Source organism: Panicum virgatum, chromosome 3K (genome assembly GCF_016808335.1).
Source record: "Panicum virgatum strain AP13 chromosome 3K, P.virgatum_v5, whole genome shotgun sequence".
Lineage (NCBI taxonomy): Eukaryota > Viridiplantae > Streptophyta > Magnoliopsida > Poales > Poaceae > Panicum > Panicum virgatum.
In genome coordinates, this window is record NC_053138.1 from 4,014,834 (window position 1) to 4,039,128 (window position 24,295).

The 24,295-nt window shown below is 45.4% G+C and overlaps 4 protein-coding genes and 2 pseudogenes across 4 annotated transcripts; 3 read left to right on the plus strand and 3 right to left on the minus strand.

Moving 5' to 3' along the window:
• Positions 1-5,205: 5,205 nt before the first annotated feature.
• On the plus strand, positions 5,206-6,424 carry LOC120700367 (annotated as a pseudogene).
• Positions 6,425-11,348: 4,924 nt separating this feature from the next.
• Positions 11,349-11,864, minus strand: LOC120700368 (atherin-like). The gene has a single exon (XM_039984582.1). It carries the CDS (start codon positions 11,862-11,864, stop codon positions 11,349-11,351), a length of 516 nt encoding a protein of 171 aa, XP_039840516.1.
• A 1,178-nt stretch (positions 11,865-13,042) lies between these two features.
• Positions 13,043-13,493, plus strand: LOC120700369 (annotated as a pseudogene).
• Positions 13,494-13,830: 337 nt separating this feature from the next.
• Positions 13,831-15,825, minus strand: LOC120700689 (probable indole-3-pyruvate monooxygenase YUCCA11). The gene is made up of 4 exons (XM_039984931.1): positions 15,170-15,825; positions 14,809-15,045; positions 14,594-14,716; positions 13,831-14,266 (listed from the first exon to the last, which is right to left on the minus strand). Exons 1-4 carry the CDS (start codon positions 15,779-15,781, stop codon positions 14,084-14,086), a joined length of 1,155 nt encoding a protein of 384 aa, XP_039840865.1. The 5' UTR covers positions 15,782-15,825; the 3' UTR covers positions 13,831-14,083.
• Positions 15,826-18,730: 2,905 nt separating this feature from the next.
• LOC120696903 lies at positions 18,731-19,975 on the plus strand. Its single transcript, XM_039979933.1, has 2 exons — positions 18,731-19,432; positions 19,539-19,975. The coding sequence occupies exons 1-2, from the start codon at positions 18,901-18,903 to the stop codon at positions 19,721-19,723; spliced, it is 717 nt and encodes a 238-aa protein (XP_039835867.1). The 5' UTR covers positions 18,731-18,900; the 3' UTR covers positions 19,724-19,975.
• A 1,726-nt stretch (positions 19,976-21,701) lies between these two features.
• Positions 21,702-23,362, minus strand: LOC120700695 (E3 ubiquitin-protein ligase WAV3-like). Its single transcript, XM_039984936.1, has 2 exons — positions 23,217-23,362; positions 21,702-23,076 (listed from the first exon to the last, which is right to left on the minus strand). The coding sequence occupies exons 1-2, from the start codon at positions 23,257-23,259 to the stop codon at positions 21,899-21,901; spliced, it is 1,221 nt and encodes a 406-aa protein (XP_039840870.1). The 5' UTR covers positions 23,260-23,362; the 3' UTR covers positions 21,702-21,898.
• Between the last annotated feature and the right edge of the window lie 933 nt (positions 23,363-24,295).

The window sequence follows — 24,295 nt, forward strand, 5'->3', positions numbered from 1 at the left end:
TTTTATCTAGATGAAACCCATTTTTTTTCTCTCTTCATAAATTTCTTGTCATGTCATCATTTTGCCTATGTGGCACCTCATTTAATGTGCATGAACTTCTATGCAATTTGCACCGGAATTAGCCTAACATTAACAGGAGATGAAAATACGATTTTGTCCTTCACTGAGATTCTATAGCTATATATCCGTTTCATTTTTCTTAATTGCAAACCAAAACTTAGTTTTATAGTGATCCCATCTTCCATCTTTGTTGTTGATCGAGACCCCATCTTGATTGTCATTGGGGAGCGGACAGTACCCTTAATATTTTTTTGTTAAGCATGATTCATCGCTGTGTTACAATTTTTAATTAGATAATAAACACCTTGAGAAACAACTGGTTTAATGACCTGCTGCAATCGTTGTTAATTTATTACTGGAAAGAATCGAGCAGGCTAACAGATTGTTTATAGTATAAGTTTTCAAATAGGCCCGCGTTCCAGCTAGCAGTTAAAATTGAGTAATGGTTAGAAGTCTTTCTAATCACTTAGGTTTTAGTGGGTGTAGCCTCTCGTCAGTCATGAGAGTATATGATATATCCATTCTGGCATATGTAGTCTTATCAATGCTTCAAATCCATTTTCAAGGAAAAAAAGAGATGTTTCAAATCCACATCAGATAACCAAACTTGACCTGTTTCTAGCTAGGTATCTAGGAGTAGTAGAAGAAAACACCATATACACTCATCTGCCAAAAATAAATTTGCCCATTATTGCAGCCGAGCTTTGTTGTGAACATATGACTTGAATTTACCTAAGTACCTGCAGCATATGGAAAAGCTTCAATACAGTAGGGTATATAATATGTGAATTAACCCCAAAACTAAATTTCTATTACGAAGATTTAGTACCTTTCAATAAATAGCGTACATCCATCGATATCAAATAAACTGTCCAGCAATCTTGCATTCAGTTGCCTACATGGATCGGACTACTACTAAATGAACCATAATAACCATAACAAATCTTGGAGGAAAAATCATCTGCATTTTGCACAATGTAATTGCCTTGTCTTTAACGTCCATTACTGTACTCCAACCTTTTTAATTAATACACAAAATGAAACGAAAGGAAAGTGCCAATATTTATAGTAATACTTTCTCTATTATTCTCTCTTGATAGATCCATTTTAACTTGGCACAATGATCAATGAAAGGACACCGCTTATTATCTCCAATTGATCACTTTATCCCGGTATGTACTCCTCTTTAGTGGAAATGATTTTACGCGAGGTCTATGCGATGTCAACATTATCATATTTGTACACTAGTTTTTTTTTTCTAGAGGAGTGAAACTACGCGGGAAGTGAAATAACCATGTGTGTCAGACCTGTGGCAGCAAATCGAACAGAACTATAAAAAAATTTTAGTTTTTGGAAATAGATCTATCAAAAGAGAATGGATATTGAGAGGAAGGGATCTCGTGGAAATTTTAGTTTATCGCGCATGCGGCTACGAGTAGAGCCATCGCACAAGGAAGTGCTGCTCGCCGTCTTCCTCACAGGTCGCCACTGCGCCTTTGACGTCGACTTTAGAGCGAGTTCGAGGTTCAGGTTGCTAGGGCGGGGCTCCTGCAGTAGATCTCATTACAAGAAATCCTTTAATCCATGATGAATTTTCGGTGACGTTTACAAAAAAATTGCCATAGCCACACTGGATCTACGACGATTTATGAATTGTTGTCACAGATTTGTAGATAACCCATATGGCTCTAAGTTGGGCCCAGTTTCTGTGTCAAACCTCTAAAAACGTCATAGAATGAAAATAGAAATCATCATGGATTTGATATCATGCTCAAATCATAATGATGATAAATAAAATACATTATAGTTAACATAGGCCCACTTTATATATAAGATACTGAGCTCACATATGCATCCAAGCTGCTACATAATGTTTTGTTTGTATGAGAGTATTATTATCTGAATTGTTCTCAATTTATTCATGTTTAAATTTATTTTTTCTTAGTGTTTTGAATTTTTGTTGCATAGAAAAAATACTTGTGGGCACACTCAACATTCTCCAATGATTGGCCCGCTATCTCCACTCCATATTATGATGTAGAGGAACAAAAAAGAATATCGATAAAAAAATAGAAAAAAAGTCAAGCCCAAGAGGATGGATATCGAACATAGGAAAAATGCAAAGCATGCGAACAAGAATCAAACCCTTGACCTTTGTCTCAAGGAAAACTTGCTAGACCACATGCTGCAGCTTGCTTGAAATTTGTTGTGAACTATTTCTTATAAATGCAACAGCCACCTTCGCAACGTCAGCGGATCGCAATCGCCACATCACCAGCCACGGTTGCCGCCATTGCCACGTCAATGGATGCCTACTACAATTGTCAGGTCACTGGGTGACTACTAAAATTTGATCCAAAAAAAATGTCACCGAGAGGAATCGAACCCTGCTCTTGTGACTTAGATAGGTGCTGAGGTTCGAAACCGAAACCTCACATAAAGGGCTGAGCCTGCACTACCACTAGTCCCTGGACACTTGTGGTACATGTCGGCATTAAGATGAACTAATACTATACCACATGGACTAGAACGAAGAGGTCTCTAAATTAAAAATTGTGATTGAGATTTTTTTCATTATAAGAACTCCAAATTTGGTGTTTCCTACACGTTAGATATGAGAAAAGTTCTAGAGTTAAATATTTTATAAAGAAGTAGATAGAAGATAGACACATGGCAGAACCATATGACCAATGGAGTCATATAAATAGGGATGTTCCCCTCCTCTCTTGCCATACAATGACATAAGAGGTTTCAAGTAGAATATGACAATGTTGTTATGTAGTGTAGTAGTATTATGGTAGAGTAGCCACATAAAGAGTGCAAGAGTTTGTGTTGTATTAAGTTATGATGAATAAAGAGTTGAATTCCTATATAGAGTCGTCTCTCGTATTAGAATCTATGTGAAGGTGTTCTTAATATACTGTGGGTATAGTTTCCGCAGAATAAGTCGATGTCAAGGTTAGGAGGCCGATTTCTCAACACTAGTATTTATAAAATAGCTAAATTAGTTAGCTAGGTTGTACCCCGCTATAGCCTTTCTTAACCTCTACAAATACCAACCGCTAAATGCCTTAGCTCGCTATTTTAAATACTAAGCTGAACAAATGGACGACATGGAGATTGAGCCTGGGCCGGTGTCGTCGCCGACAGCTGACGCGGGCCCATCAGAGCCCGCTCACTGCCGCCACCGTCAAACCATCGCCGACCCGAGCCTGTCAGCGCCCGCCTCCCACCGCCGACGTTAGACCGCCACCGACAACTCGAGCCTGTCAGCACCAGCCTCCCGCCGCCAATGCCAGACTGCCACTGTTGACCCGAGCCCATCAGCGCTCACCTCCCACCGCTGACGCCAGACCACCACCGCGACCCAAAGCCCATCAGCGCCCGCCTCCCGTCACCGATGCCAGACTACCACCATCGACCCGATCCCGTCAGCACCCGCCTCCCATCGCCATCGATAGACCACCACCACTGACTCGGGCTCGCCAGCGCCCGCCTCCCGCTGCGGCCGCCGATAGAACTAGGCTGCTTCTGCGACTGGCTGAGTTTGCTCCTGACTTATGACGAACATTAATTATTTTGGATGTTGATTGTGTAGGGGTTTTTTCTTGCACATCTCTATATGATGGACCGGGATATGTACCTGCATTTTTAGGAAATGGACATGTATTTTGGGGAAATTGATTTGAGTTTTTGAATGAATTAGAAATTAATTTATTTTATTATATCATTGCTTAGTGTGTTTTGTGCGGCAATAGTTATGGAAATAATATATGCAGTGTGTGAGGCATATAGAGCTGTTTGAGGCCATATAATTCTGTTCCAAATTCTTAGTGAAACTATAAGTTTGCCTAAAACTATTGATTTATTTGTTTGCTTCAAGATCTTCGAGGATCTCCGGCCTTAAAAGGAGGGGGCTAGGGCAGCGGCACACCGGCTGTGGTGGAAGGTTGTGGGCGGGATGGTGATGTGCCACCGGCCATGGGTGTGCGCTGGGCGGTGGAGGAGGCAAAGGCGTCATGGTGAACACCGTCGAGTAAGGGTGACATTTGTTGGTGAGTCTGGCGGCGGCATCGCCAGGGGTGAGGTTCTGTGCATAGGCCTTATGCGACACATGAGCTCCCAACCGTGTGCGAGTAAATAACTTTCGCTGGGCAAGCCCGTTGATGGCCAAGTGTGAGGTAGGTGATCGCTCCGGTGCCCAAAAACGAAGGGTCGCAAAATTTTAAGAGTCTTCAACAATAGTTTCTAAATCAAACCCTTCAAATACTAAATGATACATGCTCTGTATTTTTTGTGCTTCCAAATTTGCTTCTAACTCTAACAATAGCCCTCTATTCTAACTTATAATAGAGGCTCCTCGAGACCTCGTAGGAATTAAGGGTGGAGGAGAGGATTTGAAGCAGGTCTCTCCAAAATAGAGGGCCTAGTAGAGGATTTACTGGAGTGCTTTTCTGTACTTAACCCTTTAAAATTGAGATAGCTAGGGGGTTGTTTAGAGATTGTTGGAGTTGCTTTAAGGCTTATTAATTCATTAATCATATTCTATTGATCATCCGGTACATATATAGCGATAATTGAATTATCGCAACGAGCATCGTCCGCATCCAGTAGTGTGTCCTTTCCGCATTCTACTAGCGTTGTTGGGTGTCGCAAACTTGCAAGCCGCGATCGTCGGTCGTCAATCCCGTAGGCCGTTGGCCCATTGCCACTGTCGATGATGAGCCCCCTCCCCTCTAGCCCCTGGACCATGCAACCATGTAGGTGCCAAGCGATCCACTGATCTTTGATCTCAGCATGGACCGCGGCAGCAGTCAACAACACTTTAAAGAGACCCAACGTAAATACGTGACGTATGACTGAGGTGAGTTGAAGAATATGATTAGAGCTGAATTTTGATCGTATCTAGCCCAAAATAGCAATACTAATTTTCATCCATATACAAGTGCTATTCGAAATAATTTGAAATACTCTTGCTTGGTTTATGAAATTAATTATAAATATTGCTAATTTTTTGATTAATTGATTCGCACCGGGGGCCCAAATTCCTGGAGACGGCCCTGCCCCTGGGATCTATATATTCTGGTGCGGTCTTCCCCATCAACCGGCAATATCCTCGACTGCTAGTTGGCATCGCTGCCTCCCATGGCTGCTGACAATGATCTTCCCCAGGCACTAGTCCAGAGTGGGCTGCGCGCGGAGTTGATGCCGCAGCATGTGGCGTTCGTGATGGACGGGAGCCGGCGATGGGCGCAGGCGCAGGGCCTGACGACGAAGGTGGGCTACAGAGCCGGTACTCGGGCGCTCGAGAGGATAGTAGAGCTCTCACTCGCCTGGGGCATCCACGCCATCACGGTGTTCGTCTTCTCGCAAGAGAACTTCGGGCGCCCCGAGGCAAAGCCTCTCTCTCTCTCTCTCATGATCTTGCGCTGGCTGCCTGGCTAGCTACTCTAGTAGCTACTTGAATTGCTAGCCTTATTAATTAGCAGATCTTGCGCTAACACAGACGACGGATCTTGCTTTATTTCTTTGAATCTGCAGGAGGAGGTCGAGTGCGTGATGGGAGCTGATCGAGCGGGCCATCCGTGACCGTGATAGAATGGAAGCGTACGCGAGGTGACCACCAGATCTTGTGCATATACCACAACATTTGATCAAAATCTGCAGCTGATTTGATTTGTTGCATGCATGCGTACAGGGAAGGAATTCGGGTGCATGCCACTGGTGATCCCTCAACCCGGCCAGCTTCTCTGCAGGAGGCTGTTCAGGAAGCTGAGGAGCTGACAAGGAACAACTCGCGGTTCCATCTGATACTAGCGACCTGCTACAGCGGGCGGTGGGACATCGTGCGGGCGTGCCGGGAGCTCGCCGGCAAGGTGCAGGACAAGCTGCTCAACCCGGATGACATCGACGAGGCGATGCTCGCCGGCCACCTCTCCACGAACGTTCTGGGAGAGCTCGCCTGCCCCGACCTGCTCATCAGAACAAGCGGTGAGCTGAGGCTCAGCAACTTCTTGCTCTGGCAGTCCGCCTACACCGAGCTCTACTTCAGTAACAAAATGTGGCCTGATTTTGGGGAGGAGGAATACATCCAGGCGCTGAAGGACTTCCAGAGCAGAGAACGCCGGTTTGGCCAAAGGAAACCATCCCAATCGAGCAACTGAAATGTGAAATGCAAGGGAGTTTCTCAATGGTAAGTCGTTGCTTCGAATTAGGAAACCGAATTGAATAAACGTGGGCGTGTTATTGTGGATGGAAATATTGAAAGATACGGTTCTTCATCAAGAATAAGGGATCTTGTAACATACAGTAATATTGAAGCACACATGCATGTTCTGAAGCTGACGATTGGCACCGCTTTTTACTCACCTCATTTTCTGCTTACACAGTTATTTGAGTTGGCAATTCAGAAAGATAACAGACTTTTTGCTTGTGCATTCGCATTCTAGATCTAAACATCTTTTGGTTCTCTGCTCCTTTGCTGCATGATTTGCCAAAGAAATTAAACCAGGTGCTTGCATTTTAGAATTGTTCATTAGTTTGTGGTCCTAAATGTTCCTGTTCCATGCGTGCCATCGATTGTTTTTGTTCTCCACCACACAGCACTGCTGTCCGAACGAGCTCAAATGGTTGCTAACAGGAGATGAAAGTACGGTTTTGCCCTTCGTTGAGACGATTCTATAGCCATATTGATTCAAACCAAAAACAGTAGCTCAGAAATCTTGTGTCCGTGATTCCATCGTTGTTGTTGATGAGATACCCTATGTCTTGATTGTCATCAGGGGACCAACAGTTACTCTGAATTATTTATTTAGCAAATTAAGGTGCACTGTGTCTTTGTTGTTGATCGAGACCCCATCTTGACTGTCATTGGGGAACGAACAGTTTAGTCTGAATATTATTTTTTGAAGCTCGATTCGTCGCTGTGTCACAATTTTTAGATAATAAACGTCTTGAGAAACCAATTGGTTTGATGACCTGCTGGCGTCGTTGTTTACGCTTGAAATGATCGAGCAGCTAACAGATTCTTTACAAAAGTTTTCAAATAGGCAGCGCTCCAGCTAGCCGTTTTGAAATAATAAAATCAAGTATCCTTGGTTAAGTCTTTCTAATCACCTAGTTTTTGCTGTATTGTAGTCTGGTCAACCATGAGTGTCAGATCCATTCTCGCATATATTTTCTGATTAAGATGCTTCAAATCCACACAAGATCAGAAAACTTACGTGCTCTAGAGGACTTGAACATAACTCCTCAATGAAGGACCGAGACAGGCGGCCAGAGAGGTAGAGTGAATGGGTTAAGTTCTCCTCAATGAGAATAAAATCTATGTCCCAAATTCTATTTGACATGTCTCTCATTAACCACCAAAGTGACGCAAGTTAGCTCGTGACGAGCTAACTCTACAAACAGTTATGAAAAGCTCGACGCAAAGCGAAAGCGAGTGAAAAACAATTTACTTGAGAGAGGCGCAACAGAAAGCAGAAGCAATGATTTATCAAAGCACCGAAAAAGCTTTTCAAACCAGACTCATAAAAAAGCTTACTTCAATGAGCATGCATCGATTCAACAATAATTAGCAAAGCTCAAAAACAAGTGGCAGTAGAGCTTAATCAAAAAGCCAATTAAAAATCTCACTAAAAAGATTAAAACTAATCACTACAAAAGAGGTAAAGCTCCCTTTAATTAAGCATGTAAAGATCTAGAACCAATTAGCAAGATCTTAATATTACTAATTGGATGCTTCTTTTAAAGCCTCCAGGTGAAGCCACCTAGGATCCTAGGTGGACAGTCTAAAGAAATAGAGAAATCCTACAAATTCTCACAAAAATCAGAAATATAAATCAGAAATATCCGGCAATCAATTCGACAACTCTAATCATAATAGCCATTGGATGTAACACCCAAATTTAATTTGTGTTTGAATTTCAAATGATTTTTTGTTCAAATGATGTTGAGGAAAAAAAGACAAAAACTTACTTCACTTTCTCTCTTCCTTTCCAGCCCAACCCACCTCCTTCTCCCTCCCTCTTTTCTTTTCCCTGCGCGGCCCAATCAGCCCAACAAGGCCAACCCGGCCCATCCCTCCTCTCCCTCTCCCTCTCTCACTTCCAGGTGGACCCCACCTGTCGGGGTCATCCCCAACCTCCAGCCTCCTCATTTTCCTGTGCTGCGCGCTGCTGACCGGCCGTTGGCCGCCCGCTCGCCTCCCTCCTCTCCCTCAGTGCGCGCCATCAAAGCTCGGTGGAGCACTAGCTCCGTCCCCTCACTTCTCCTTCCGTTTCCCCTCCCTCCTCTGCAACGGGCGCCGCCCCAGCCACCACCGAGCTCCACCGTGCCCCTTCCCCTGCTGCCCCTTCTCCTCCCTTCCTCGGCCTACAAAACGAGCACTCGAGCCTCGCCGCATCTCCTTTCCTCGCCTTCGCTCTCCTCTGCTCCGTCCCACCTCGCAAAGCAGCACCGCCGCCACTCGAGCTCGGGCCGCAGCCGTCGATCTCCCTCTCCTTCGCGCCCTCATCACCTTCGACCGCCGCCGAAGCTTCGCGTGGTGGTGGGCATCGTCACCGACTCCTTTCCCCTCTCTCTCCCGCACCAGCGCCACGGCGATTGCTCGCCGGAGTTGGGCTGCCACCCCTCGTCGTCGTGCACCTCCTCCGCCGCACCAAATCGCCACCTCGACGCCCCCATCGAGCTCGCCGTTGCCTCCTCAATCTCGTTGGTGTTTCCCCGTGCCAAAACCTAGCCTGGACGGCCAATTCCGGCCGAGTCCGGCCGTCCGCCGCCGCGCTCGCACGCCGCCGGCACTCGGCACCACCAGCAGAGCCGGCGAGCCGCCCCGCCTGAGCCGCTGAGCCGCGCCCCCGCCTGCATTGCGAGCCGAGCCGAGCCATCGCCCCACCAGCCAAGCCGCCGAGCCGCTGCAGCGGATCCTCAACGTTGGATCTTGCATTGGCCATTTTGCAAAAGAGACCCTGAATTTATTTGAAATCGACCCGCGGTACAGTCTGGTTCAAAAGTAATTAGGTTTAGGTCCTTTTTCTTCTGTTTAAACCCCCAACGTTTCTGGTTCTGAACCCGCCGTCCAGGACCTTTCCTTTCTCAGTCTAACCCCTGGATCTAAGGTTTAATAATGTTTTAGCCCTCAGTTTCTTCAAGTCTAGTCCCTGGAAGTTCTATTACTTCACCGTTAAGCCCCTGAATCTTGTTTTATCCATATCTTTCTCGTTTTAACTCTGTTTTCAGTGATTCTTGCGCTCACGCGATCCTTGCAATGCGTACAACATCCTTAGCACCTTATCTATCTCTGTTTTCACTATTTGTTGTGTTGTTTCTTATTTGTTGCTTGTTTTTGTTTATGTGAATGTGTAGACAACGCGTCGTTCGAGGGAAATCAAGAACAACTATACGAGGAAGAGAATCAGCAGTTTGGCAAGGAAGGCAAGTGGACTTCTCCCCATGCATATTCTATTTGATCCCAATAATATCATGACAATTCACTTTACTTTATTGTTAAAGTTGCATAACTTGACGGGAACACCTATTAAGGATTTATCTAGTCTTTTACTCATGAAACCTTGAACACCGGGTTTAATAAATCTTGTTGGGTAGAAATACTTAGATGCTTTATCCTGGGATGGTAATATAATGAACTTTTGAGAAATGCTAAACATGCTTTATGTTGATAACTTGGTTAATGTTACAAGATCATATGACTTTAATTGGAATATGGAGAACCACCCAGGAAAATAGTACAACCACAAGGACTACATGGCTCTGGTCTTGGTTGATTAATTAGAAACTCTAACTTGTGACAGTCTTACCGAAAGGGCAAGAGGAGAAGCATCGATGGAGTATAGCCCGGTCCTCTTGGGGCAGCAGCCTTTGCTAAGGTGCTGACCATTAGGGAGGTTTATACTCTGTTTTGACTTGAAACTTTAGCAGATTGTCACTTGTTAGGGAATCTTTGTAAAGGCCTCGTAGCGTCCCTATGCAGCCACACCTCGGAAGTGTGGTATTGTGCCTGATCAGCATAGCGTGGTTGGGTCCAAAGTTCTTTTGAACTTTTACGCGACTTGTGGGTAAAGTATACAACCTCTGCAGAGTGTTTAAAACTGATATATCAGCCGTGCTCACGGTCAAGAGCGGCCTGAACCCTCACATGATAATTGAACTTGAAGAATAATTAACTTGTGGTTCTTTGGTATGTGTTGGATCCCTTTATGATCTTTTATACTTAAGTGGGTTGGTATAAACTTATACCTAGTAATTAGGTGCCTGCTAATAAAAGTTGACCTACTAAAATGCTAACTGCTTTAAACCTCAGCCTTTCCTTGAAAGCCTTGCATTCTTCCCCTCACTTGCTGAGTACCAACCATAAGTGTACTCACTCTTGCCTACTTGCTGCTCAGAAGAGAACACAGAAGTGGAGAACTGCGACAACTTCAAGGAGTTCTAGGCGTGTGTTCACCAGTCAACTACCTATGGAGGAAGCCGCTGCTGCCGTACTCGTTTAGGTTATCAGTGGAACGCTTATAATTTATCGGAGTGTCATAAAGTTATTTACTCTCTCTTATCTACGTTTTGGACACTGTTTTTGATATATTCACTTATGACGTCTATCATATGTGTGTAAACTTGATCCTGGTGCACATATGAGATGCATTCGGTTTCTATTATATTTTTTAATAAATTACCCACCTTTGCCATTATGAAAATAGACTAAAGTAACCCCTAAACATGTATCTAAAATACCCACCTCTGCCATTATAAAAAATAATCTAAAGTAACCCCCTAATCTTCATGTAAATTATCCACTTATGCCATTATAAAATAATATCAAATAATCCCCTAAATTTTCATATTTATTATCCAATGATAACATAATAAAAAGTTAAAATGACCCCAAATCTGAATCAAAATTATGTTATTATAATAAAATCTTAAAGCGCATCAATATAAAATTCTAAATTACTATTCCAATCATTTTTAATATATTATTTATGTTATTATTTATATAAACATACTAACCATAATGTTTTTGTCACGATATATTCATGTATAAGAGAAGGGATAAGAATACCAAGTTTCATGTTGTTCACATAGCAAACTAATTAAAGCAAACATATATGAAGGTGTGATGCGAAATGAGAAAAAATTGTTAGTAAATAAACCTATCACATTTATTACAATTTCATAATGATAAATACGGAGTATGTATCTTTGCAGTATTAGATTAGAATATTTAGTTGGTTAAAGAGAGTATGAGATGGATAATTATTAGACATCTTTAACTACCCTACGTCGCCGCCGCCGCATGCTCTCTCCCCCACGCCGTGCCGCTGCCGGAGCGGGTCGCCGGCAACTCGGCCAGCCCGCGGGGAAGGCGGCGGCGTGGCCTTCCTCCTCTCCTCGCTGGTGGGCTGGGGCGGGCACGGCCGCTCGAGCCCGGCGGTGTGGCTCGCCGGCGCGGGCTGTCCTCCGCGGCGGCGGGAGGTGCAGCCTCCGGATCCGGCGGGGCCATGGCCGGATCTGGGACCTGCACGGAGGGGGCTCTTCGTTTGGTTGGGGATGGAGGCCGGAGCCGGCCGGTGGTGATGGCGGCTCCGGATGGGGCGGATGGCGGCGGCGCGGCGGTGGCTGGCCGGCACTGCGGGCACGTCGCGGCCGCCCGCGTGGCGCAGGCTTCGGCGGCGGCGGTTCGGCGTCGCGCCGGCTAGCGGCGGGCGGCGGGGCCTGGTGGTCCTCTGGTGCTGGCGGCTCTGTCCGGCGGCGCCAGGGACATCTCGGGCCTCTCCGAGTTTTTCCATGGAAGGAGTAGGCGGTGGTCGGGCTGCTTAGATCTACGGAGTCGTGGCCTGCTCAAGGTGGGTGGCGGCGTGGGCGGCGATGGCTCGCTGTTGGGTGGCAGTTCTCGGGGCATACCTTGCCTAAACTAAGTTCTGGGGAAGGATATGGACGCCGGTGATCGTTCCCGGAGGGAGTTCGGAGGTGTCATGTGGGAGACGGTGGCTTTGACCGGTGTCGCGTTCTAGCGTGCGGATTTATCCCGAGGCCTAAGTGCAACGGAGGTCCACCGGTGGGCAGCGCGGTGGTGGTGGCGGCTGGTGGCTGCTGCGGGTTGCTTTCATCCTAGACGTCCCTGTGTGAAGAGGTGGGCCTCACCAGTCTGTACCGGTGCGCCGGTGAGCTGAGCAGGGTGTCACGACTCTCGTGTCGTTCGTCGGCGGTCAGGTCGAGGGGAGCCTAAGTGCTCGTCCCTCACGCTACCGGCGACTGCGGCCAGAGTTGTGGTTCATCGTGTTCTTCGTCGACGGGCCGGCATTGGGCGGAGCTTCGGGCGAAAGTCTATCCCGACACTGGTGTCGAGGTCAGCAACGGCAGCGTCTTCGGATGTCGTGAACCTCCGTGGAGGCGTTGGTTGAGGGGCTCCCTGCTTGGTCTTTGATTTTCCAGGTGAAAACCTTTCTCCGGTTGACCGGAGGGGCGGCGACGGCGGCTTTGATGTCGTATACTTCTTGGAGGCGTCGCCTTGGAAATCAAGTGATCGGCTTCAACTGTGGAGGAGCGGTTTGGTGAGCTATTCGAGGTTTGATTGGAGCATGGACGGAGAAGAAGATTGAAGCTTAGTCTTTTTCTTTTTGTTAGTGCGTTTTCTTCTTGTTTCTTGATTTACCTCGGTGTGAGGTTTAGAGTCTAAGTATTCTCGTGTTGTGTAACCTTTGGCCGTATATATCCACTTGTGGATATAGAGGCTGGGATTTTATTCCTTAATCTAAAAAAAACAGCCCGTGCGAGAGCACGGATTGATAGACTAGTCAAATACTAATTAACTGATTTAACTAAGCATGCATCATATTAATCAACATTTGAGAGACCACTAACAAACTAAACTAAACAGTAAATCAGGAATTAATTAACAAGTGCAAGGAGATAGAAATGCAAACCAAACCTTAAAAGCTCCTCACGGGCCTTGCTTCTAATCTGACCTGTTCGGCTGCATGTCATCGGCGATCCCTCAATCCGGTCATCAGCTTCTCTGCAGGACTCTTTTCGGGAGGTTGAGAAGATCATGACAAGGAGGAACTACTCGCGGTTCAATATGATAGTGGCGACAGGCTACAGCGGGCGGTGGGACATCGTGCAGGCGTGCCGGGAGCTTGCCGCCAAGGTGCTGGACAATGCAACCTGCTCATCAGGCCGGAGGACATCAACGAGGCGGTCGCCTCCCCCGACCTGCTGCTCATCAGAACAAGCGCGGCGAGCTGAGGCTCGGCAACTTCTTGCTCTGGCAGTCTGCCTACACCGAGCTCTACTACTTCACCAGCAAAATGTGGCCTGATTTTGGGGAGGATGAGTGCTTATAGGCGTTGAAGGACTTCCAGTGCAGAGAACGGCGCGGTTTGGCCAAAGAGAAGCATCCCAAGCGTAGTAATTAATAAAGGTGTACTATATATATATGTATCAAACACCTGAGTTTGGACAACAAATAAATCATGAGAGTAACTTGGTGGAAAACTTGCTCATGCATCAGAAGAGATCACACATTTGAATAAAGAAACACCGGGGGTACCTGTATAGTGTATACCTTTGGCAACACCGGCCTCTTTACAAACTTGTTATAAGAGTGAGCATCAAATAATTAGAGATGTGCCAAAGATCTAAACTACGGTACAATTTATGACAACACCATAGTAGTATAGAATATAGATATTATTATGATACCATAGCATTTGAACGACTTTAACATTACACACCATTATTCAGACAAAACATAGATAACACACACGATTACAACGCTGGCACGCATAGCATGCATGATCACCACATTCTCTACACACCATTACCATATAGTAGCTGCGGTCAAGGAACAAGCACAAAGCATACACTCATGGCGGTACAACAGGTAGGGGGAGTTTTCAAGCCAACAAACTTATTCAAACCAAAATCCACACTAGAGCAAAGGAAATTAAATAGCTAGCAAGCCAACAGTCGTTCTCCTGGTATCTTAACTCTCCAAAGAGGATAGTTAAAATGGCCCCATCGAGTCTACGATGGACTTGATGTCTGCAGCAACATTCTTTGCATCATGAGAAATACCAGCCAACCCTTTCATTGCAAGCCCAACACAGTAGAGGCCATTTTCACCTTTCCAATGATTGGGGAACGCCCTCTTGGGCATGCCATTGTTGTTCAGCATGCTCTCACCATTCTGCATTTTGTTCACCACATATTTTGATTGTCAGACCATTAGTTTAAAGAGAATTGATAGCATTTCTAAATAGAATTCAGTACTCAGTTGCTGGTTAATTATTAAGCTAGCAAACAAAAAGGCAGTAGCTTTCCCACAGGTGGTGGAGGTTTGTATATATTTTAGTAACTGCCCCTCTTGTAAGCACTAAAAATATGGTATAATCATCCTCCATTTTTCATAGGTTTGCATATTAGAAGCTTTTTAATGACTGCCACCCTCAAATTGTTCAGGAAAAGCTAAAATAATTCCTTCTTTAATGACTACTCTGCTTATATAGATATATACCTTAAGCCACCTGTTTGCAGTGCTTTTGTAGCCTGTAGCGAATACAACAGAATCATAGGAGCACTCTTTTCCGTCCTCAAATTCTACAGAATTTCCTCTTATGCGCGATATTGGACCAAGCACCTACATGGCACATAAATCATGAATAAATTTTATGAAATTTAAAGTAGTGTAGTATCACTTTTGGTTCTATACTACCATGAAAATGCGCTCACCTTGATACAGCCTTTCTTTATTAGCTCAACTGTGCCAACATCTATGACTGCTGAGCGTCCAGTCTTTGCCTTGAGAAGAAGTGGCCCCATATTGGGCCTTACAATCCCATATTTGGAGAGATCACCAAATCGAATGTTTGCAAAAGTCACAAGAATGAAATCCACAAATTTCAGGGGAAGGTGCCAGTTGAATAGTTTCATCCCCAAGTTAATCAACCCTTTTGTCATAATGTGAAGCTGTATTTACATAATGAAATTAAGAATAGAATCAATAAAAGTATACCATGCATGCATGATTTGTATTCGAAATAGAATGAGAAAATAATAACATATGTGGAATTAGTGTAGCATTATTTCATACCGGGCTACGGATAACCACGGAGGTCTCCACCCCATGGCTGGCAAGGTCATAGGCAATCTCCATGCCGGAGTTTCCACATCCAACCACTAACACTCCCTTTCCAATATAGTTATTCCATGACTTGTAGCTTGATGAATGTATGACTTCACCAGGGAAGTCATGTAGCCCAGGGATCTCTGGTATGATTCCCTCACTGTTCTCTCCTGTTGCTACAACCAAGAACTTTGTTGTATACTCAATCTCTAGGCCAGTTACTTTGTCATGTGCCATGACATCCCAACAGTTGCTCACTTCATCATACTTGCAAGACACAACTGAAGTGCTATACTTGGGGAAAATGTTGAAGTGATCGACATAGGCATCAACATACCTTACAAACAGTTCCTTGGGGATGTATGTAGGGGTATCACTTGGATATGACATGTGAGGAAGCTCACAAAACTCCTTGGCAAGATGGAGTTTGAGGCGATCATATGTGTGTTTGCGCCAAAGTGAAGCACTGCAATCCTCACGTTCAATGATGCAGTAGGGGATGGAGAGCTCGCCGAGGCATGCTGCTACAGCGAGACCTGATGGGCCTGCACCAACGATCAAAACTAGTACCTTCTCCATTGAGAATTTTGAAACTGGGGAAGATGCAAAATCGAAGCAGTATTGCTCTGGTGGGGATTATGGTTTGCTCATGATGAGTTATGTGAAAGCTGTTTGGATCTATTTATAGTAGTAACTGGAGAGCCACCTGTCCCTTACTACATTATTATAATACAATTATTAGCGTGAACGTTATGCAAGACCACTTCACATTTGGTGTGAATACATATGGCATCATTAATTCTTTCTAAAAATTATATATGATGCCATTAATGCACATGCAAGATATACATTGAGGCAAGGAAAAAACAAAAATATTTCCATATCAACATGATTTTTCAAAAGACTATGCTAATTATAATTCCTAAATTAATTAGTTGGAAAACTATGCTAATTATAATTCCTAAATTAATTGGTTGGAAGCAAGCATCCTAAAACATTAAGTATATCTATCATGTCATGAATTTTGATTAGGAAAATAGTCGATATCTATATATGCAACATTGGACATTGAAACTTTATCAATCTCTAGCTAGAGTTGTTGACAAGATACATATTTTAACCATGAACATACCTTGGTTGCTTAATTATGTTTAGAAATAACATTTTTATTTTGACGCAATTACTAGACGTACAACACTTTCATTTAAAAATGCTAATTAAGTAAGTACTTCAAAATAAATTATGTGTCCTTAAAATTCTTTTGGGGATTATGTTAACTCTGAAAGGTACTTATTTTGAAAATATCCCCTAAATGTCAAATACTTAGCCAAAAATGTCAAAATAAAGGTTTTCTAACTATGTCGACATACCATTGATTTGGAATAGTGTTATTTTTATCATCACTATATGGGCATTTTTTTAAAAGCAAAGTATGGAATTTACTCACAATTAGAATTTTCAAAAACAAATCTAGATGATTTAAATGGAACTATTGACTGTACTCATTACTAGAGGAAACACATTGTGCCACCTTTAGTGTTTTTTGCGGTGTACTTTTTTTCCCCACAGATGATTCCCTCGCTAGAGATTCCTTTCTTTCATTTGTTGCGAGCCCAATTCCCGTGGACTTTAGATAGACACATACTTGGGCCAAATTGAGTCAAAACGGTTCCGTTACACCGCCGTTACCTTAAAGTAAACAATGCGCCGAGTGACCATCCCCGCATCTAAGACTGGTGTATATATAGCCTATTCGCATAAGCAAATGCGCACCCCCTCCCCTCAAATTGATGATAGTGCATTGTTCTTGTCCATATCTATCTCTAACCATCTCAATTCTATGTTGCCGCTGCACTGGTTTCCCGTTGCCATCACTTTGTTTTGTGATTCTTATCTTTTCTGTACAGTGTTCTTGCCTTGCTACACTATACCGCCACTAATCACAAAGCTGGCCCCTGCAAGAGCTCAAGAATTCAGCATGTGATCAGATCTGTTACTACCATCAGCAGAGAGAGCAATGGCTAGGAGGAGGTTTTCACCATCTTATAACAGGTTTCATTTCATTATTAAATTCACTACTTCGGCCTTCCTTCACAAATAATTTCATTCTTGTCTTCGGAAATGTTCAGACAGATTCCGATCAAAATCATGAAACTATATGTTATTGTTTTAAAACTATAAGCTTAATGAAATATATATGCATGTATACTATCGTCGTTCATATATATGTTTTTAAAGCAGACTTGATAATAATTGTTTTATTAGTGTGGTTTTCCTCCTATGTATGTTGCTTATATATATTGAAGTTGATTTGTAATTCTGGAAACTAAGAAATTAATAATATGGAACTTCAGTATGCAATAAAAATATTTGAAGCAACAGATATATATCACTAGGAAGTTTCCTTCTTATTGCATCTTGTACGAAAGTTCGTCCCAGAAAAGACAGGTTAACTTTGAAACTGTTGCTTTCAAAAAAAACTTTGAAACTGTTGCTTTGTGTTACATGTATATCCAATGAACTTTTGAGAAAGGGATCAAGTTGCCAAATCCATCACTTCTGTCATGCTAGAAAAACCAAACTTGTGGAAGTGGAAACATGTGAGATTGCAAATAAAGTTTGAAACTGAAATCACTTGTTGCTACACACTATGTGTGATCACATTTTTTGCTCTGCAGGTGTAGTGTTTCATGCCATTATAGCTTAACTTGCAAACTCCCATTATCTTTTGTCAGCATGCCCTGGTTTAATGGTTAGCCCAAAGACGTGTCCCTCTAGATTAAATAGAATATAATGGGCAAGGAAAGAAACAAAGTTAAAAAAAAAACTGAAAACCTTTATATGCTATGAAACTTTTGGACGCACAAGAAAAGGAAGCTTTACTTGTGGAATTTGAGAATCTCATAGTAAGAAAAATATATAATAACGTTGGAAACTGAATTCTATTTATACCTGACAACTCGGAAAAGGTAGAGCGGCAGCTATGCAGTCTGATCACATTTTCGGCGCTATGTATCATGCTCATAGATTAACTTGCCAGGCTTGCAAGGATTTTTATATGTACAGCCGTATATGCATTGCCAAATGAGTGTGAACAAAAGTAGAAAAAAATGACTGGGGTTTGGATTCCTTATAAACAAGCAGTAAATTTTAATTTGGACTCTAGTAAAAATACTGCTGTATATACACCATGCGTAAAACCGAACAAACATGCATGATGCGCTAGCTCCTGTCCTAATTAACTAGCTTTTGTACGTTGTGAGGGATTTGTGCCATGTGGCCGGCCTGGCCGGCCTTATTATTAGAGGAAGGAAGGTCTCGGGGCAGGTAGCGGTGCCGGTGCCTGCTGCAGGCTCTGTTGGCTCAGATCATCTTGTGCCTGCAGAAATGAAACCTTTGTGTGTGTGTGTGTGTCACGCTCAGTGCCAACAGATGGAGAAAGATCTTGTCTGAACCGCCCATTCCAAGATCATTCCTGGCCATTCCTTTCAACGAATGTGTGCCGATCATTACAATTCACAGCAACAGCAGCCGGGCCGCTGGCTAGCTATTTCCATTTGTTTCGATTCAGGCTCGATCGAACTTTGAGCCCGCAGCTAGCTAGGGTAGCCTCTCAAACCTTATCTCTATCCTCTGCACGAGGAGACGTACGATGGCATGTGTGTGATGTGAGCGCCACGCCTCCCTCAGCTCCCCACATGCAGCAGCTTCCAGCGCCGCCGGTCGCCTCCGGTGCAACGCCGCCGTCACCAACAAGCATGTCGCCATCACCGGTAGCAGCGTCGTCAACGAGAGCAACGACAAGCAGGCGGCAGCTGCTCGCGTCGTCCAGCGGCATGCTCCTCGCCGCCGGCAGTAGTATCGTCAGCACCGGCGCCGGCGCGCGAGCTGCTGCTGACGGAGGAGCAGGAGGAGGAGAAGGGCAGGGTTTATTAGTGAGGTACGATGGGCCGGCGTTGGTGACGGAGGCGGAGAGGGCGGCGAGCGCGGCGGTGTCGCGGCGCGTCGGGGAGGCCGTGGGGCTGCTGGAGCTGGGGCGGGAGCTGCAGGCGCGCGGCGAGTTCCCGGAGGCGCTGGCGTCCTTCACGCGCGTGGTGGCGGAGTACGCGGACCTGGCGCTGTCCGAGTACGCGCGGGTGGGGCGGGCGCTCGTGCTCTACGAGATCGGCGACCGCGATCAGTCCATCGCCGAGATGGAGGACGTCTCCATCGCGCTCAAGGGATACCCAGGTCAGCTCGACCGATCACCATGCATGCATGCATGCATCTGATGATGAATATATATAATCTCAAGTGAGTGAAGTGACTGACGATCGATATGATTGGCTGCGCGCAGAGATCCACGCGGCGCTGGCGGCGGCGCTGTACGCCGACAAGCACGCGGCCCTGCTGGCGGAGAACCAGTTCGCCATCGCCACGCTGCTGGACCCGCACTACACGGACCTCGCCTACGTCAGGGACACCAAGCACTGGCCGCCCAGCCTCGTCGACTCACTCCACGACTTCATCACCCTCTCCTAAGCTAGACTGGAGTACTGTGCTAGTCTTTATTAGTTAGCACCTCCATCCATCACTAGCTCGATCCCAAAATCATTCTCAACTAGCAGACATCAGTTGCATTGGTGTATACTACTTGTATACTACTATACTAGATTGTTATAGCATTGTCCTGTCACCTGTGTTCGATTCGAGGAACCAATGTAAGCCACCATCAGGCAAAAGGTTTTGCTTGCACTTTGATAAATACATGGAAATATTTGTACTTCAGGTAGATGTAGGGAAAACTTTTTCGCCGAAATTTATTTCCCATATATCATGTTTATCGCTAGGGAGCGATAAATTTTTAACCCAAATTTCATATAATCAATCATCTAATGCTAAATTTGTGATATATTGATATACTTTTTTTAGTGTGTGTGTGTGGTGGTGGGGGGGGATCCCCACCTGAATTTCATTTCGAGGGCCTTTTGAAGGCTGAAAGTCTAACAACATGGATCTTCAGCAACTTAGGGAAAACAAACAGGGTGAGAAGAGAACACACCCGCACAAAAGAGCATACACCATCATTGTCCCACACAAGCACATAGCTACAAGGCCAATCCTTCAAAACATAGCTACTATACTCTATCGATCTCCATTTTACAAGTGACCGTAAAGCTCAGAGTCGAGTCCAACAGACGACGGTCATGATTTCGTCACCTATGGAGCATATCCAGGATCAAATCGACAGCCAACACCATTTAAGAGTTGGAATCCTCAAAGGTGGAGAGCCGACGAGAGGAACATGAGGAGATCCAAGAGAGGAGATCATGGTCTCGCAACCTAGCAATTGATGAGGCGATGCAACCAAGTAACATGGATGATGACGGGGCATAGAAACTTTCAGCAGACATTCGCCAGCAATATGCTTATGCAACCATTGAGGAAGGATTTTAGCGAAGGACCATTGTAGAGAACATGAAGTTGAAGCTAAGAAGGTTCCTCCACAACGACGCCTACAAGTAGGAAGTGACATCAACGATGTTGTCGCCGTCGATCTGGTATGACCAGAGTAGGGTTTTCACTCAGAGGGATCCTCTGCATGCAGGGTAGAGAGAGCTATGACAACGCCTCCAAGGAGGTGAGCGACATCCACGGACACCGCCTTCAAAAGAACTGACAACATGTCGGGCACGACTTTCGCCTTGAGCTCCTTGAGACCCTGCAGCCTGCAGTCAGAAGGCGAGGAAGCAGCAGCAACAACACAGCTCACCACCGGCAACCACTGTGCGGTCGCTGAGCAGCCACCATACCATCGCTGGTTGAGCAGCCACCGAGCAACGCACAACGGCCAGCAAAGCTGAGGCATGGTCGGCCAACAAGAGCCCCGTGTCGCGGAATGCTGCTGCCGCCTAGCCGCACCACGCAAAAGCACCGCCGTGCAGTTCCAGTGGGTGCGGTGCCAGATCCGGTGGGCTACATGGTGGGTCTGACCCCCACCAGCGAATAGCGCCGGCCACTGGCACCGAAGTCCACCCGGCCACCAAGCTTACTAGTGAGTTGGAGGAGAGGAAAACTAGAGAGGAATTTGTGGTAGGAGGCCTGCTGCCATCTTCCTTGAGCTTGGGCAGACTTCCGCGGGGAGGGCCTCCGGCGGTGGCCATCCAATTGGGTTGCCCATGGGTGACGTGAGCGGGGAAGGAACGATCCTCTTCATATATTGATTTACTTCTTTATTATTATACATAGAACTGGGGTGTATATTGTTTTAGATATTGTTTCTAGCAAAATTGTAAAAATATTTGGGGGGGGGGGGTTAATCCGATATTCCCGATATTTCACATTTATTGATAAATTGCTTGTTTGCGACAACTTAATTTCTCTGCTAGCTCTACCCAGGGATCGAGGGATATTAATGACAACGATGAGTTTAATACTATCTTCAATTCAGTTCAAGCAAATTAAACTTAGAAGATGGTACAAGTTAATGATGGGAAATGACGTACAGTACACAAAATATATATAGCATATGGCAGTTGATGGAATAACAAATAATGAAAACGAGCGAGTGTCTTTTATCAAAAAAAAAAACGAGCGAGTGTGCACTGCGAAGCGTGCTTATTGGATGGACCGTAAATTAAATAAGCAAATCGTGAAGAAATTAAGGAAATTAGCATGCGCGTGATCCAACAGGAAATTAAGAGCTAGCCGAGCGAGCTAGGTGCTTGTGTTGAGGATCTTCGCGACGGCGTTGCTGAGCGGGTTGGCAACGGTCTCCTGTTTCACATCCTCATCGTCGCCGCCGGCCGCCGCTGGGGCGGCCTTTCGCCTGATCGAATACCGCATCCAGAGGATGCCGTCTTTTCCGACGACACCTCTGGCGACGTAGCGCTGGCGGCCCTGAGATCGAGATGGCTTTATTGTCTGCATCTCCTGCGGGATTTGAGGGTCCCGCGGCTTCCCCTGGGCGCTGAAGCTGAGGTCGACGTCGGCTATGGCCGCGTCGTACTCCTCGCTCAAGGTGGCGCTCACGTCCTTGAGCGCGAGGGTCATCACCACCCTGCGTCCTTCTCCGGCGAAGAGGGCGCCGAACTTGACGGTGATCACGCCGGTGCGGGCGTCGGTGGCCTGCGTGTACTCGGCGCTAGGGGCCACCACTAGGGTGTCCACGTCGCCCTCCTCCGTCTTGGGCGTGATTCTGAGCTCCACGTCCTGCGCCACCACGGTGAGGAGGCCACCAAGCAGCTGCGAGAATGGCAGGCTCACCTCCGACGGCCCGTCAGCTGGCACAGAGCTGAAGCTCCCGCCCGGTGATTTCTTGGCGATGTCGCTCATCAGCTGGTGCTCCGTATCGTCCCTGCTGCCAAGACCGAAGGTGTAGATCCCCACCTGGCCAGGGTCGACCTGCCTGGCGTCTCCGGAGGTTTGGCGCCCGCCGGAGATGAGGAAGATGTTGGCCGTGCGGCCCTTGGTGTTGACGCGGTCGGCGATCACAGCCAGCCCAGTCTCGAGACCTGCCTGGATGTTGGTGTTGGTTCCACCGCTCGCCCGGAGGCCATCGATGAGAGCCTTGAGGTCGTTCTGGGCAGCCGGTGTCATGCAGCGCAGCGGGCTGAGCCTGGTGGCCTCGTCGGAGAAGGTGACGATGGAGAGGCGGTCCACTGGGGTGAGCTTCATGATCACAAACGCCATGGCCTTGTTCATGCTGTCCATCTTCTCCCCGTCCATCCTGCCACTCAGATCGAGCACGGCAACCAGGTCCAGCCCCTCCCTGATGGTGGTGGAGGATGTGGCATTGATCTCGACCTCCGCCGTCACCGTGTCCGCTGTCAGCGCCGCATCGTCCTTGAGGAGGTACTTCACCGGCTTGATTCTCACCAGACCCCTTTTGCTTCCTGCATACATATATAGCCATGAATGCAAAGCAGATGGTTGTTAGATCAATTATCATTCTTATACATGCCTATTATTCGTTCATTATATTGGTGCATAGCATACATTAATTCATTGAATTAGGGGTGACGACGGATTGTACCTGTATTGGAAGTAGGAGGTTTCTCATCGTCGTTGAATGCCATTGAGCCTGGCTACGACGACAACTAACAAAGGGAGCGAGGAATGGGAGTGAGAGAGAACGAAGTGGTCTTTCGAGATCGAGAGGCAGCAGTGAGAGAACGATGAGATGACACCTGTATGATGAGTGAGTCTGGGATGTAACCCGGGCCCCTATATATACACATTAATTAAGTTCCATTGCAAGTTGTACTTTATTGTGTATTGATGACAGACTCTCATACACATGTGTGACGACACATTCGATTACATCACACCAAGAGCAGTTCGGTTTTCATACCTTTTAGAAAACAACGACCTAGAAGCAAAGACTCTCAGTACCTATAAGTCCATATATGAAAATATGAAACGTCACTACTGGAAAATAGGGTACTAAGCAATATTAAAGGCGCCCCTTAGTACCGGGTGATGTTTCCATCCGGTACTAAAGCGTGACCCATCCAAAAAAGTTAAAAAGTATTTCAAACCCATTAACACCAACCTGTACTAAAGGCTAATACATCGGTCCTAGAATATAGTTAAATTTTAGGTTCTCTCCAAATCATACCTTTCAAACTTTGCTCGTAGATGGTGAAAAAATACAGATTGACAACATAAAAGTAATATTATTTTATTCATACTGAAACAACTATCGTAACATGTAATATTTTCTATTTAAAAGTAATTGTTTTTAGAGATATTATTGGTCAAAGATGAAAATGTTTAACTTTGATTGTCTAAAAGTTGTTATATTTTGAGACAGAGATAGTAGATATTAATTAGTATCAAGTGATATTACTAACTAGTACTAATGTGAGTGGTATCGGGTGGTAACGCCAACCAGTACTTAGTATAAAAGCATAGGTTTTAGTTCTGGATGATATTACCAACTAGTACTAAAGGTCCCTAGACCTTTCCATCCACCCAAAAAATACCGGTAGGCATCGGACTCTGTACTAATACTAGCATTAGTACCGATTCAATGATTACCGGTATTTTTGGGGTGGACCCTAGTAGTGTGTCTTGGCAAACAATAAAATGTCCTATTGTGTCATAGAGAAA

Coding starts and splice junctions, on each gene's coding strand:
- LOC120700368 (XM_039984582.1), bottom strand. CDS start 11,864: ATGGAAAAACTCGGAGAGGCCCGAGATGTCCCTGGCGCCGCCGGACAG.
- LOC120700689 (XM_039984931.1), bottom strand. CDS start 15,781: ATGGAGAAGGTACTAGTTTTGATCGTTGGTGCAGGCCCATCAGGTCTC. Junction 15,046..15,169: donor CCGTGGTTATCCGTAGCCCG/GTATGAAATAAT, acceptor ATGTAAATACAG/CTTCACATTATGACAAAAGG. Junction 14,267..14,593: donor CTGCAAACAGGTGGCTTAAG/GTATATATCTAT, acceptor AACAAAATGCAG/AATGGTGAGAGCATGCTGAA.
- LOC120696903 (XM_039979933.1), top strand. CDS start 18,901: ATGCAGCAGCTTCCAGCGCCGCCGGTCGCCTCCGGTGCAACGCCGCCG. Junction 19,433..19,538: donor CGCGCTCAAGGGATACCCAG/GTCAGCTCGACC, acceptor GGCTGCGCGCAG/AGATCCACGCGGCGCTGGCG.
- LOC120700695 (XM_039984936.1), bottom strand. CDS start 23,259: ATGGCATTCAACGACGATGAGAAACCTCCTACTTCCAATACAG. Junction 23,077..23,216: donor ACCTCCTACTTCCAATACAG/GTACAATCCGTC, acceptor ATATGTATGCAG/GAAGCAAAAGGGGTCTGGTG.